The 14,736-nt window shown below is 30.6% G+C and overlaps 1 protein-coding gene across 1 annotated transcript; it reads left to right on the top strand.

Annotated features, from left to right (window-relative positions):
- The first annotated feature begins 5,066 nt into the window (after window positions 1-5,066).
- On the top strand, window positions 5,067-8,832 carry LOC125835295 (cysteine-rich receptor-like protein kinase 44). The gene is made up of 7 exons (XM_049514421.1): window positions 5,067-5,886; window positions 6,242-6,376; window positions 6,480-6,607; window positions 6,711-6,921; window positions 7,104-7,341; window positions 8,122-8,275; window positions 8,392-8,832. The coding sequence occupies exons 1-7, from the start codon at window positions 5,067-5,069 to the stop codon at window positions 8,734-8,736; spliced, it is 2,031 nt and encodes a 676-aa protein (XP_049370378.1). The 3' UTR covers window positions 8,737-8,832.
- Window positions 8,833-14,736: the final 5,904 nt, after the last annotated feature.

Raw genomic sequence — 14,736 nt, 5'->3', positions numbered from 1 at the left:
ATTTAAATAATTTTTAAGTTAAAAACAAAAAAATAAAAAGATTGTTACTTTTGAGTTTTAATTCATTTTAAACTTATTTTAAATTATTTTTTAACTTTATCACACACTCACAAAAGATAAAAATGACTTAAAAGTAAATTTTCAATCCAAATATAGTTTCTGACTTTGTGGGAATACGCAATCCCAATGATGTACCAAATCTTGTAGCTAGGATATTGTATACGTAGCTTTCCTATCGTAAAAAATGTTTGAATTATTAGGGGTCGTTTGGTAACTGGATAGAGTTGTGTAGATATTAATAATGTAGGTATAAATTATATATGTATTAGTTATGCAGAGTTTAATTATACATGCATTAGTTATGTAGGATTTAGCTATACATATATTAGTTATGTAATGTTTATTTATGCAGAGTTTAGTTATGTAGAGATTACAATATATTAGTGACTCAATTTTTATTTCTTAATTTCAAAAGTTATGAGTGATCTAATATTTATTATAACCATTAAAATTACTAACTATATAAATAACACGTTAAAATTAAATGAATATCATTAGCTAAAAATAACAAAGTAAAATACAAATAACTAAAAGTAATTAAGTAATTTGTATTCAATATGATTAAGTAATTAAGTAGTATGTAATTTAAATTAAACCAAATTGATAACTAAAAAAATTTAAACTTGTATCTTCAAGCAAAAAAAAATTAAACTTGTATTTTAAGCAAAAGAAAATAAAACTTGTATTTTGAACTAAAAAGAAAACAATTAACAAGAATTTAAGCAATTATCTAGACAAAAAGCTCAAAGAAAACAATGGTAGTTCTTTTTTAATATGTATTAATTATTTGATGTTTTGTAAATTAATATAAGAGTAAATTAATAGGCTAAATATGTAATTTACCATTTTAATACATGAATAACTAATACCCACATAACTTATTTCGTCATTTTTTCCGCATAATTTACCATTTTAATACATGAATAATTAATTATGTAGGATTACAAAAAACGCAACCAAACACCGTATAAAAATAATACATGAATAACTTTTATACAACATTTGAAAGTCTGCCAGCTAAACGTTGTATAAAATTAATATATAAATAACTTTTATTCTATTTGCAAACCAAACATGGTATAAAATTAATACATATTTTATTAGCTTTGACCTTGTCTAGCTACCACATGACCCCTTTAATGTATTAAATTTAAACTCATTTTTGATAGCCAACTTGACTTGCAAAATAAAAAAGTACCTTAGAAAAATGTAGAGGGATTCCCCTAATCCTAATTTATGTGTCAATATTAAAATTTTGAAAGTCAACTAATTTTTTCTTTGATCAATTCTTTTTTATAAATATTTTAAGTTGTTAGTTATATTTATTAATAGTGAGTTTACTTAGTTTTGAATTATAAATTTATTTTTAAAAATATTCAATTCACACTCAAAATTTAGAAACTATAAATATACCACATAAATTTAAACATGAAAGAATAAGGTAGTTAATTAACTTTCGTTTAGCGCGTAAAGAAGTTCCAAATCTACCCGTATCCACAAGGTCATTGTTTAGTCTTTCGAATTTGATGACATTTCAGTTGGTCTATTTTATAGTCTACTAATTTCAATTTTTCTGCTCCTCTTTTTCTAAAGTTGATTAACGTGAAACCCACTCAGGGTGATTTGTACGCAAAAGCAAAATATCTTATGATATTAACAACCACAAATAAAATATATACTATATCATTATAAGGTTAACAACCTCAAAAAGAATTTAATACACACAAATACAAAATACTTTATTATTATGATATTGATAGTAAAGATTCTACTAGAGGACGTAGTGAGATGGATGATTTCTATCCATATTTAACGAAATATTTTGGTTCGAATTTTAAGAATAAAAAAATTTGATGTAGAACACTTTATTCTTAAACAAACCTTATATAACATAGAGTTTAAATTAATCGAATTAATGAGTTTCAATACTTCTTCAAGCTCCCCGATATAGGAAGAAGGAACATGTTAATTCGTAAAGAAACTTGTTGATCCCTACACTTTGATTTAACCACCTTTTGAGGGCGATAGAGGAAAACGTTAAAATTTGTATTCACATCACATGTTGACATTTTGGGTGGAATCCTGGGGATTCTTTTTAAATTTTAGGGGCTTTTTGTGGCAATTATGTAGGCATCTGTTCACCAAATTAAAGCTCATGGATATTTGATGTAAAAATCACCCCATATACACATTTAAGAGTCAATATTACAGGTTTTAAATCTATTTTTAAAAAATTCTTGCTTATAACAGTTTAATTACGGGTTATAACATATCACTAATTATTTATAAATTAATTAAATTTTACTTTATTAAATAAGTTATTTTTTATAATTTTATATTATTATTAAATTATTTAAATAAAGAATACCCCATAATTATCTCTTACACAATTATAGGGATTTACATTGATTATAGTTCCTTTTTTACAGCTACAAGTCACACCCCACCCCATCTAAATCTCTCACCCCACGTCAATTCCATGTTTAAAAAAAATAGAAATTCATCTTTCATCTCTTTCATCCATACTCCATTGAAGCCGATTTTTCAACATCTAAAAACTGATTAGGAGAAATATATTCTCCATACAATCAAAACAAAAGGACAGATCTCTAAGTTGTAATTTTCAATAATTTTAGTATTTTGGAGAAATTTCGTTTGATAATTGTATTGCAAGAAAGTTTATTTTACCATTTTTCATGGAGGTGAATCAGAGGTGTTTTGGGGTTGATCCTTTTTGGGTTTTGCTGATTTGAGTTCTTACTACGTGGGGAATGGTCAAAAATCGAATCTTTATTGATTTTGCTAATGTTTTTGGGAGATTTATGGCCATGTGTAGTGTAGATTGGAGTTTATTATAGGAGGTAAAGATGTTCTTGAAACCTTATGTTGTTTGGACTCTTGGAAAGTATTGTTGAGTGTGTGTTGTGTCCTCCAAAAGTTAATTGGATTTTTTACTACACGGGATATGGTTAAATCAATTTAGTAGATTTTTTTTGTTAAAATTGTTATATTATGCATATTATTGGTATGAAAGCTGACTTAATATACGATTTATGAATATGGTATGAATTTTGTCTAATGTTGGCATGAATTGGTATAAAATTTGGTATAAAAATGGTATGATGTATTACTTATATTTGGTGTGAAACTTGTTTAAATCTGGTATGAAGTTGGTACACAGTTTAGAGGAAATCTATTTTTTTTTTTCAAATTATTCTCATTCTGTCTACTAAACTGGCATGAAACATGAATAATATTGGTATGAAAGTTGACTTAATATACAATTTATGAATATGGTATGAAATGTGTTTTAACATTGGTATGAAATTGATTTATTGTTGGTATGAAAACTAACTTAAGTTGTGTATTATTTTTATCAGAAAACGGTGTGATATCAATGGTCCAATTATGTGAATTGATTGTAGTTTGTTAAATCATCCAAAAAAAATTTGTATAAATTATGACTAATGTTGGTATGAAATTGGTATTTTCTTGTAATGCCTATTTTTTATAATAAGAAGGTTTCCTTTTCAATTTCTCCAACTAGGTTGATGGCAATGCGGAAAAACAAAGAATGATGATGGCGCGATCAGTGAGAGTGAAGTAACTGGGACTGTTGCTAGCAAATTTGATGGATCCGCATAGCAAAAGAACATGCTCCAGATACCAGCAATTATCCTACACCAAGACTACGGAGATCAAATTTGAGATAGTTGATTGCAGCTTAGACTCTTTAGCATTTCATGTATTTTTAACTTTTGAACGATATATATTTGTTTTTGATACAGTTTTAAGTATTGAATGATATAGAATATGCATTGTTTTCTTCAAGTCAGTTATCAACTACATATGAATTACATATTGACTCTCATAATTTCAGGATACTAGTTATATACAGACTGCATATCAATTGGATACAAATTTTTGGATATCAGTTATATACAAACTACATAACAATTGGATACATAAACAGTTTGGTTTTGCTATTTAATTGGAGATCAAAATAAACACCATATAATTGGTATCCAAACTATATATAGTTAACATCCAATTATTCATACCAACATTTATTCAACCTGAAGGATCCCATCTATCACCATATTTAATTAGTATAGATAAGCAGTCGTCCATCACAAAAAAAATCAAGATTTTTCAAACAAAAAAAAAAACTTGATTTACTCGTCAGTGACAACAATTCTGGAAAAAAAAACTAAGAGAGAGTAACGTAGAAGAAAATGGATAAAATCAGACTTTTTAATTAATTTTAACAGATTAGAGTGAATTAAGGAAACTAAATATTCCTAATTAGTTTGAATCTCCTAAATTTACGCTAATTAATAATTATCATCAATCAATTCAAATTTTATTTATGTAGTTGTCCATCACAAAAAAAAAAAACAGGTTTTTTCAAACCAAAAAAAAAAATTCAATTTGTCGCCAGTGACAATTTCTGGAAGAAAATCGAAGAGAGAGAAACGTGAAAGAAAAATGGATAAAATCATATTTTAAAATTAATTTTAACAAATTGGAGTGAATTAAGGAAACTGAATATTCTTAATTAGTTTGAAATTCCTTAATTCATGCTAATTAATAATTATCTTAAATTAATTCAAATTTAATTGCCACCCCTATTTCCGTTTTTTTCATTTTTTCCTTCAGAAACGTTTTATTTTAATTTTTTTTTATCTTTTTATTCTTTTCAAATCAAATGTTTTTAATTATTAAAAATAACTTTTTTTTTTAATAATCTGTTACAACCTGAAATTTTTAATGTTATGACTTGAAAGTCTAAATCTACTGCTATAACTCGAAAATATTAGTATAATATATGTCATATTAGAAATTTTCACTTTTTTTGAAAATCTTCAAGGCATAGAAAGGCACCTCCATCCTTTTCAGTGACGAAAAAGTCCGTAGTCAATTTTTGAAATAAATAAAATTGAGCATGAAATTTTTGAAGGTGTAGTAGCCATTTGTCTCTGACACATTAGATAGTGAAGAGAGCTATGAGTTTCTTGAAATGGCTGATTCTTGTAATGTTCCAATTTAATTACATTTTTCACCTCAGCATAGCACAGCCTAAATTCGAATTTCATGTATGTGCAGATTCTAATATTACTGAGTTTTCCCCAAATAGTGCATATGACACTAACCTTAACACAACCCTCTCCTCTGTTTCACGAAATATGGATAGTTTTGGATTCTATAATACTTCCATAGGCCTAAACTCCGACACGATTAGTGTCATCGCGCAATGTAGAGGGGATGTACAATTACAGGTATGCCGTGATTGTATAAATAATGCGACCCGTAAGATTCTAGAGGTATGTCCTTACAAGAAATCGGCATTTGGTTATTATGAAAGTTGTCAGCTACGATATTCAAATGAGTCCATCATAGGCACCGTGTCAATAAACCCGAAAAACATTTTGCGTAGCATGGTAAATGCCTCGCATCCCGATGATTTTATGGAAGATCTAAGAACCTTGTTAGAAAGTTTACGAAGTCAAGCTTCACAGGGCGGTAAGAAGAAGTACGCTAGTAATAGTACTCGGGGCCCTGATTTTCTGACTATATATGCACTTGTACAGTGCACTGCGGATTTATCAGCTGAAAGTTGCATCAATTGTTTAAGCGCTGGCTATCGAACTTTACCTAAAGGTGCAAATTATGGTAAGACTGGTCTCAGATATAGAACGCCCAGCTGCAAATTTCAGTATGAATATATCTCCTTTTTCAACCAGCTACCGACAGAAGCTCCGCCACCCTTATCACCATCGCCACTTCCATCATCACTGACTCTGCAACCGCCACCACCACCATCAGGTATGTCAAATCTTTATGAAATTGTTAGCCAGTTCAACTCTTAAATTGCTAAGTCATGCTTTTACAGGAAAATAATATTTTTAAAGAAGAAATAGACGCTTTTGAGATTTAAATCATATTGTAACATTTATGTGATAAGAAGACTTTTAAAATTGGTGATATTAAAATATATCCTAGCATTTGAGTGGTAATATAATCTTGTTATTAAGAATAAAATGAGAAGCATAACTAAATTTTTCCAAATTTATGAAGTGATCATTATTTTAGAAATACGGACACAACAAAAAGGAAATAGGGTCACATAAACTAAAACAAAGTATAGCCTCACCAATACTAACTTGACGAGTTCCTGCAGGAGAGGATGATAAAACAACTCGAACCGTCATCATTATCATTGTGTCAACTGTTACAGTTGTTATTCTTGTTGTTTGTATTTCTCTCATCATGATCATGAGGAGGCGAAGGAGGAAGCTAGTGAAAAATATTCAGAGTAAGGCGTAGGTTATTAACAGGCAATGATTTCGGAAAGTTGAACTGTTAAGACCGTATTTCACTGAAATTTTGTTGTATGTTTTACTACTACTTTGATGAAGGTATACATGGGGATGATATTACCACTGCAGAATCCTTTCAATATGATTTTTCAACAATTAGAGCAGCAACAGATAACTTCTCAAGTGATAATAAGTTGGGACAGGGCGGATTTGGTCCTGTGTACAAGGTGATTGCTGCCTATTTGATGCAAAAAAGGACACTGTGACTTCATATAGCCGACTCTAATTTTGTTCAACTCATAATTTTTCAATTGCACTTGTCTTCTTCAGGGTAAGCTTCCAAATAGTCAAGAAGTAGCAGTGAAAAGATTGTCAGCAGATTCTGGCCAAGGTGATCTGGAATTCAAAAATGAGGTCATGTTGGTTGCTAGACTTCAACACAGGAATTTGGTTAGGTTGCTGGGATTTTGCCTTGATGGAACAGAGAGACTTCTTGTCTATGAATTTGTTCCCAATGCAAGTCTTGACCAATTTTTATTTGGTATGTATATTGCTTAATGTTTTGTCAGTATAATGTTTTGACTGTTGTCTAGCTACTTACTTCTGGAAAACTAATTCCACTTGTTACAGGAGTAGTAAAAGTGACTTGATTTTGCAAAATTCTGCTATATTTTCGGTGTATAGAAGCTCAATTCATAATTATATTTTTCATCTTGTTCCCAGATCCTGTTAAACGTAGGCAATTAGATTGGGAAAGGCGATCAAAAATCATAGGAGGCATTGCTAAGGGAATTCTTTATCTACATGAGGATTCTAGACTTCGCATCATTCATCGTGATCTCAAAGCAAGTAATGTTCTACTAGATGCAGAGATGAATCCTAAAATTGCAGATTTTGGCATGGCAAGGCTATTTGAACTAGATGAAACTCAAGGCAGCACAAACAGAATTGTCGGGACCTAGTAAGTTTTACATCTCTCAGTATTATATAGACTGTTACTCCTTTTTCATATCACTGGGAAGGACTTTTAACCATTTAGCCAGATTTAAAAGCTGCCTCAAGACAAAAGCAAATCATTCCTTGAAATAATGCTTTAATATTGTTGGACTAGGACTTTTGTGGTGTCTAAAATTTAACTTATTTGAGATGTATGGTCAGATACCTAGAGTTTTGTGCTCAATTTGGTCACTCCCAAAGTTGCAATCTCTGATGATTATAATAAAGTTCATTTCAAGAAGAATGACTTCTGCCAAAAGTTAGCGCTGTGAATAAATAGGCTAAATTTGATTTCGTCTAGAACAGAATTTGTCTTTTGTCTTTTCAGCATATGAGTTCTCCTTGTTCAGAGAGGTTAGATATAATCTCATTGCAGCATTATATAAGATGTAAGTCTTGACTCATCATAACTTGTACTTCTGTCAGCCAAGATCAATGGCCTAAGAGCTCTCACTAAGGAAAGGCGGAAAAAAAAAAGACATCAAAACCATAACTACCCAATTTGCAGTACATATTAATTGCAGCACAACATCAATAGCTTTGACTTTTAACATCAAGTTGTACGTTTCCTATTTTTGTAGCTTATTAGGTCTTGCTGATCCTACTGTTTGGACTAACTAAATTGATTATTTTGGCCTTTATATCTCAAGTCCGGTTGATAGGAATGCAAACTACGTGTAACAGAAAACTTTGACAATTGAATCATTTCTAAGTTGTGGAATGTTATGTAATTCTCGTTTTGCAGTGGATATATGGCACCAGAGTATGCAATGCATGGACGATTTTCAGTCAAGTCTGATGTTTTTAGCTTTGGAGTGCTAGTCCTAGAAATTTTAAGTGGACAAAAGAACACAGCTTGTTTCAGAAATGAAGAATCTGAGGAAGACCTTCTAAGCTATGTCAGTAAATAAGCTAATTGATCAACTACATTTCAATAGTCGGGACCATCCTTACGCATCAAATTCTTTTACATTGTCGATGTATAGAGTTTAAACTCTGAATTATAATATTGTAGGCATGGACAAACTGGCAAGAAGGAACAGCTACAAATTTGATTGACCCCATGTTTAGAGGAAGTTCAGGACTGGTTCGTGACATAATGAGATACATCCACATTGCTTTATTGTGTGTTCAAGAAAATATTGGTGATAGACTGACTGTGGCTGCAGTAGTTCTCATGCTCAGTAGCCTCTCTCTGAGTCTACCCGTGCCTTCAGGGCCTGCATACTACACACACAATGAGATTTCACTTATTAAAGAGTACAATTCAAGATCGTCAGAACCTAGAGAATTAGCCAAAAGTAAATCTCTTTCTTCATCACGTAATGAGGCATCGATAACTGAGTTATACCCTCGTTAACATTCTTAGGAATAATACCCTACTTTTCTGAGCTACTTTGTTATTTGTTCGAACTCTAATTAGTTTTGAATTGAGATTGATTACTCCGCACAAAAGGCAACTTGTTTCATATGTATTAGGTTATTATTACACTAGTAATATAAGTTGAACTAGTATTGGAACTACCTTTATTATATTTGTTCTTGTAATCTGAAAACTTGAAGCATCTATATTGTCATGTCCCGCCACTTCACTGTTAAAATTCGACATCAGAATAAGGGAAAAGAATCTAGAGTTGTGGAGAGGTTAGTAGAACACTCTAGAACTCCCTATATATATAATCACTTCAATAGTGCCAAAATGCCCTATTCCTTGAGTCACTGGAACCACTGACCCCACTTACAAGAACCCCCGTACTTCTTATGAGCTGGGATCTATGTCCATCCCCAACTTCCTTTCAATCCACATCGGAAAATTGAGGCTTTCTCTACTGGGAGTTGAAAAAGACTATAGAATTTCCAAGAACTTGTAGAGAATTCTAGATTAAGACTAAAGTGTAAATATTGTAGGGACTTGTAAAGTATTTATTATTAATTATACTTAGCCCCTACGGAGTAGTATAAATAGAGGGCCTCTCATTTACAAACTTATCCAACAAAGTTGTAAGTAATCTTCCACAAACAATACAAAGCTTTCTTTCAAAGCTCTCTAAATATCTCTAAGTCTTTCTTGCATTCTCTTAGCGATCTAGTTTCAAAGAGGCTTACTTGAGCTTACAAAACCGTTCTTGCATTCTCTTAACGATCTAGTTTCAAAGGGCTTATTTGAGCTTACAAGACCGTGAACCGTTCTTGCATTCTCGTAACGATCTAGTTTCAAAGGGCTTACTTGAGCTTACAAGACCATGAAAGATTCGTGAGTAAGTTGTCAAGTGCCACACGAAACATTAGTGAGACTATAAGTCCGTGGCAATATGTTGTCTAAAATTAAATCACCAAGACCAATAGTCTAACGATTTAGGTGATCTAGTTTCAAAGGGCTTACTTGAGCTTACAAGACTGTTCTTGCATTCTCTTAGCGATCTAGTTTCAAAGGGCTTACTTGGTCTTACAAGACCGTGAGTAAGTTGTCAAGTACCGCATGGAATATTAGTGAGAATCTAAGTCCGTGACAATATGCTGTCTAAAATCACCAAGACCAATAGTCTAATGATAGGTTTCCGCTGTTAAGAATCTACACTTTTCATATGAAACTTTGGAGGTATTCTCTACAAAACAAATTCTTGTATAAAATTTCCTTGTAATTCCCACTTTTCTTGAAGTGAAATTGGAGAGAACCCATTTATATTGCATTGGCAACTTATTAAAGAGTCATTTGGCCATGAGAATTATTCGCTTTTCTTTGTGAAATAATGTTTTGTTTTATTTTAAAATTAGTGTTTGATTTAAAACTTTAAAATCCACTTAGGGTAGGATTCCAAAATAAGACAAGTGTTCCAAACTCGTTTTCCAATTCCATATTCACAATTTCCAAATAAAGAACTCTATTCTCTCCTTCGCAAAAAATAGAACTAAGCAAAATGTTATCTTCAACCACAACTTCATAAATATATATAAAATTAAAATATTGGAATTTATGGCTAAATGTCTGCTAAATTGCACTAAAATAGTTTGAGTCAGAATATCTATAGCTTTGCAAATACGAAAGCTAAAAAACGTCAAAGTGTATAATAATAAATATTCTTAAAAAGATCATGAAATCACATACTTTAAAGAGTAAATTTTAGGAATAGCAAACATAAAAATCATATTAGCGCTCTATAACTATAATTTTGCTATGGAGCATCTAATTTGTATAAATCGCAGCGATTTGTATAAATCGAGTGTCTGTGTTTATGAATTGCATATGTGTATGTATATGTTCTCTGTGTTAGGCTAGAGTGGCGAGCGAGATTGTTGTGTCGGAATTTTCCTATTTCTAGAAAAATCACCTTTTGAAATGATCTAAGTATAAAACAATTTGAGAAATACTTAGAAAGAGTCGCCACTTAATTTTTTAAAGAAATTAAGAAAACTTATAATTTTCAAAGATTTAAACAGAAAAAATCATTTGAAAATGCCAAAGGGGGGTTCGGGGCTCAATTTACACTTCGAGAAGGGTTTAAGCATTCGAAGTGTCCGCTAACATGCGGTTGACCTGCGACTTGACTTAAAATATATTTGACTATTTTTTAGAAAAAATAATAACATAAAAAATATATAATAATTTACACTAATCGATTAAGTTTGAAAAATAACTAAGAAATGAACCATTTTTATTCTATCTTTTAGAGGAACAGACCTAAAATGAAAATATTTGAATTAAGGTGCAAGTGATTAGAAAATTAATAAAACTAGACTAATTAGAATTTATTTAGTTCAAAAAATAAATTAAACCAATTTAATAAATTAAAGCATGAAAAATCTTTTTTTTTTTTTTGAATTAATTGATTAACCCTTTTGAGAAAATGACTTAAGTAAGTATATAGATATATATATCTATATATATATCTATTTTTTTTTTTTTTATTATCATTATTATTAATCAATTGAAAAAGGTTTTGACTAACACATTTTTAAAGTTTATTAAAAATAAATAAAATATATATATACTTTAACTTAGAACAATTTTGAAATAAAAGAAAATGATTTAAATGAAGAAAAACCCTTAAAGAACGTATCTATAAAAATATTTAGGAAAATAATTTAACATAAGATATATAATATTTTACGATATTCGATTAACTTTGATAAACATAGTTAAATAAAAAATAATTTTTAAATTTTTTGGAAAATTGGATCTTAATTGAAACAACTTGGTCAATTAGGATTTTAACAAAAACTAGGTTAATTAAAATTTATTTGCGTCATTTTTTAGAAATAATAATTCGAACCAACTCGGTAGACAAATCAAGACATTATTTTAATCCAAGTAAAGATAAGTGAAAGTTTTGACTAGAATATTTGAATAAGCATAAGAGTTGATAAAAAAATGAGTTATTTTTAAAGAAACTAACATAAAGAACATGGTTTATCTTTTGGGGAATTTAATTAAATTAAGTCGCAATTTAAAAGAAAACAAACAAATAAATAATCACACAATTAAATAAGTTAGAAATTGAATTTGGGCCTCCTTTTTTGGGCCATTTTCGCTGTAATCTCTGGGGATTTACTCAATCCCATTTTTGTATACAACTGATGTATATCGGTGTATATCGGCATGTATATCAGCCCTTTTCATGTATTTCTTGCTTCCGAACACCTATATGTCGCCTCAGCCCTGTATTTTTTACGTTTTGGGCCTTAATGTCAGCGTATACCGTTGTATACTGAGTGTATACTGACCACTTTCGGCTTTTCGGGACCTGTAATTTAACTTTCCAGCAACTCGAACAAGATGAAGCTGACTCGAAATAACTCAAGGATATGCAAGAGATGAGTCCAAAGGGACTCGGATGGAGTTTCGCATGCAAAACATAAAGTAAAACAAAGAGATTAGCATTTGTAAATTATTCAAGTTTAAGAATTAAGCTCAAATTTTGCAAAGAGAACCAAATGAGACACAGTGAATCATTAGAAAAGACCGTAGCGATCACATGAGGAAAACAACAATAAACAATTATGGAAACATGGGGATAAATTGCATACTCATCCAAAACTAAAAAAAGAAAAACACTAACAAGACGTAAATTAAAAGAATTAATAATCCCAAGGGAGCAAAGATAAACGCCAAACAGCACTCTATGCAGATTTTTGATACTATAGGAGTTTAAATCAAGCTTGCGAGGATAAGAAATGAGGCTTAGAAAAAATAAAAAATAAAATAAATTATAGTAACCAAAGAAATCAGAGTGTTAACCAAACTTGAAATTCACAGATAACCTTTTAAACATAGCAAACTAAGACCAATCCAAATATACATCACCAAAGGTATGCTTGACAAGGATAATAATTCTATATATGTTAATGGACATGCTTGAGTCGCATAAAAAATGAATTAAGAATGGGCATGCGATGACTCTAATCCATACTTGAAACAATAACTTCTAAAGCCAACATAATTACAGAGAAGAGGAGAGCAAACCAGTGACTTGACTATATGCTTCACCAAGAAAGAAACAACTTATAACATGCTCCTAAAATAAAACCCAACTCATCGATTTAGATAAGAATTAGCGAACTTAAACCTCGTGAAAGATCCAACTCAAATGACTACATTCTAATCCAAAAGACTCATCTCGCACTTGTATTAAATCAGACCGTCAACTAGTTCATTATCTTCACGGAATGGAGAGGCTTCACCTTCAAACCTTTCTATTAACTAGTTCAAATAATCATGCTACATCTAAACATGAAAAGCAGATTAGCTTTCAAAAGTAGGAATAATACACGAGAAGTATTTGAATGCCTATTTTAATACCTATATTGAGCAGGGGATATATAGGGAGAAAGAATTCCAAGTACTGGAGACCAAATAAGCATGAAGAGAACTCACACTAAGCAAATAAATAAATAAAAAGACAACGAGTAAGATTATCGAGCAATATACGAATCGATTTTAGATGAGTATAACGATTTACAGTCAAAGAATTATATACACCAAAACTTACAGTTTAAATTTAAGTCAACTAAAACAACGCTATAAGAAGTCTCAAATTAAGACATTAAGAACTCGAAGGACAGAAACATACTACGACGAATAACGCCAAGTCAAAATATCAAAGGTGAAAAGAGTATTGTAAAGGGAAGAGCTTTACCTCTTCCGGGTCAGCGAGACTAGGACAAACGAGTTGAGAGCAGCGACTCTTCTATCACGAGATCTCAATATGAACCGCAAGCCAAGAGAATCGGAACTTAGAATCGAAAGACTAAATGCGAAATTCTAAAGTGTAAGATGCTTATTTGCTGAAAATTTAAACTTCGAAAAAAAAAAAAAAAAAGAACTCCCCCCTCTCAATAGTGATCAAAAGAGATTAATATATAGATGGAAATTAGGGGGAAATCGGGTGAAAATCTCAATTTTTGAATTCCTTCTGCCCCTTTTCCAGACAACAGTGGAAGGGGATGGGGAAAAAGCTGAATCCCGTCAAAAGGGGAAAAGGGGACGTTGGGATTGCTAGGGTATGGGTTTTGCAGGGTAGTTGGACGAAATTTCGGGTTTGCAGCGCGATCTCCGCTGGGATTTCGTCTGGCGTCGGTCGTGTTCTTCGCTGGAGGAAGACGTTGGTACAGAGGTGGGGTATTGTTGGTATGCTTGTATTGCTGCTGATGTATGTTGGTGGTCTAGTGGATTCAATTTGAGAAAGGGGAGAAGTGGGCTGAAAAAATGAAAAGAAAAGGCCCAAAAATAGGTATTACAAAGAGTTAGAATAAATTGATTATGTGTGGCTAAAATTGTAATTATATAATAGCCCAAACAAATTTCAATTGTAACAAAATCGAACTCAATCGATCAATTTGGTCAAAACTTAAACAAGATGAATTAATATTAATTAATTAACGAGCTTCTTATTTTTTTAACGACATAAAATAATTAATTCGATTGCAAAAATGATTAATTTAATCACAACTAATTAATTTGAAATTATAACTATGACTTAGACTAAAGTAAATTAATAAGATATTTAACTAGACATAAAATCTTTTGCGATGATTTTCAAATATTTATAAAATATACTACTTATACACATACATACATACATACATACATATATATATATATATATATTTATTTATATTGACAAAATTTACATAAAGAAACTCGAAAAATATTTTGAATTTATAACAAAAACTAATTAACTCAAAATTAGCCATCACTTATATTTAAAATATAATTATTATTTTTTTGATGATTTTCGAATAATCATAAAATATACTAATCATATACGTAATTATGTAAAACATACACATCATCTAAAATTTATGAAAAGTGACAAACTATTTAAAAAATCTTGCAAACTATATTATTATTATTACTTTTATA

The sequence above is a fragment of the Solanum verrucosum genome, unplaced genomic scaffold, assembly GCF_900185275.1.
Source record: "Solanum verrucosum unplaced genomic scaffold, falcon-dt-bn FXZP01001278.1, whole genome shotgun sequence".
In the NCBI taxonomy this organism is placed as follows: domain Eukaryota; kingdom Viridiplantae; phylum Streptophyta; class Magnoliopsida; order Solanales; family Solanaceae; genus Solanum; species Solanum verrucosum.
This window is presented reverse-complemented; position numbering and strand designations above follow the sequence as displayed.

Excerpts from the sequence above, each read along its gene's own strand:
- LOC125835295 (XM_049514421.1), top strand. The coding sequence starts at position 5,067 with ATGAGTTTCTTGAAATGGCTGATTCTTGTAATGTTCCAATTTAATTAC. Across the intron at positions 6,608-6,710 it reads GATTTGGTCCTGTGTACAAG|GGTAAGCTTCCAAATAGTCA; the intron begins GTGATTGCTGCC and ends TGTCTTCTTCAG. Across the intron at positions 7,342-8,121 it reads AACAGAATTGTCGGGACCTA|TGGATATATGGCACCAGAGT; the intron begins GTAAGTTTTACA and ends CTCGTTTTGCAG.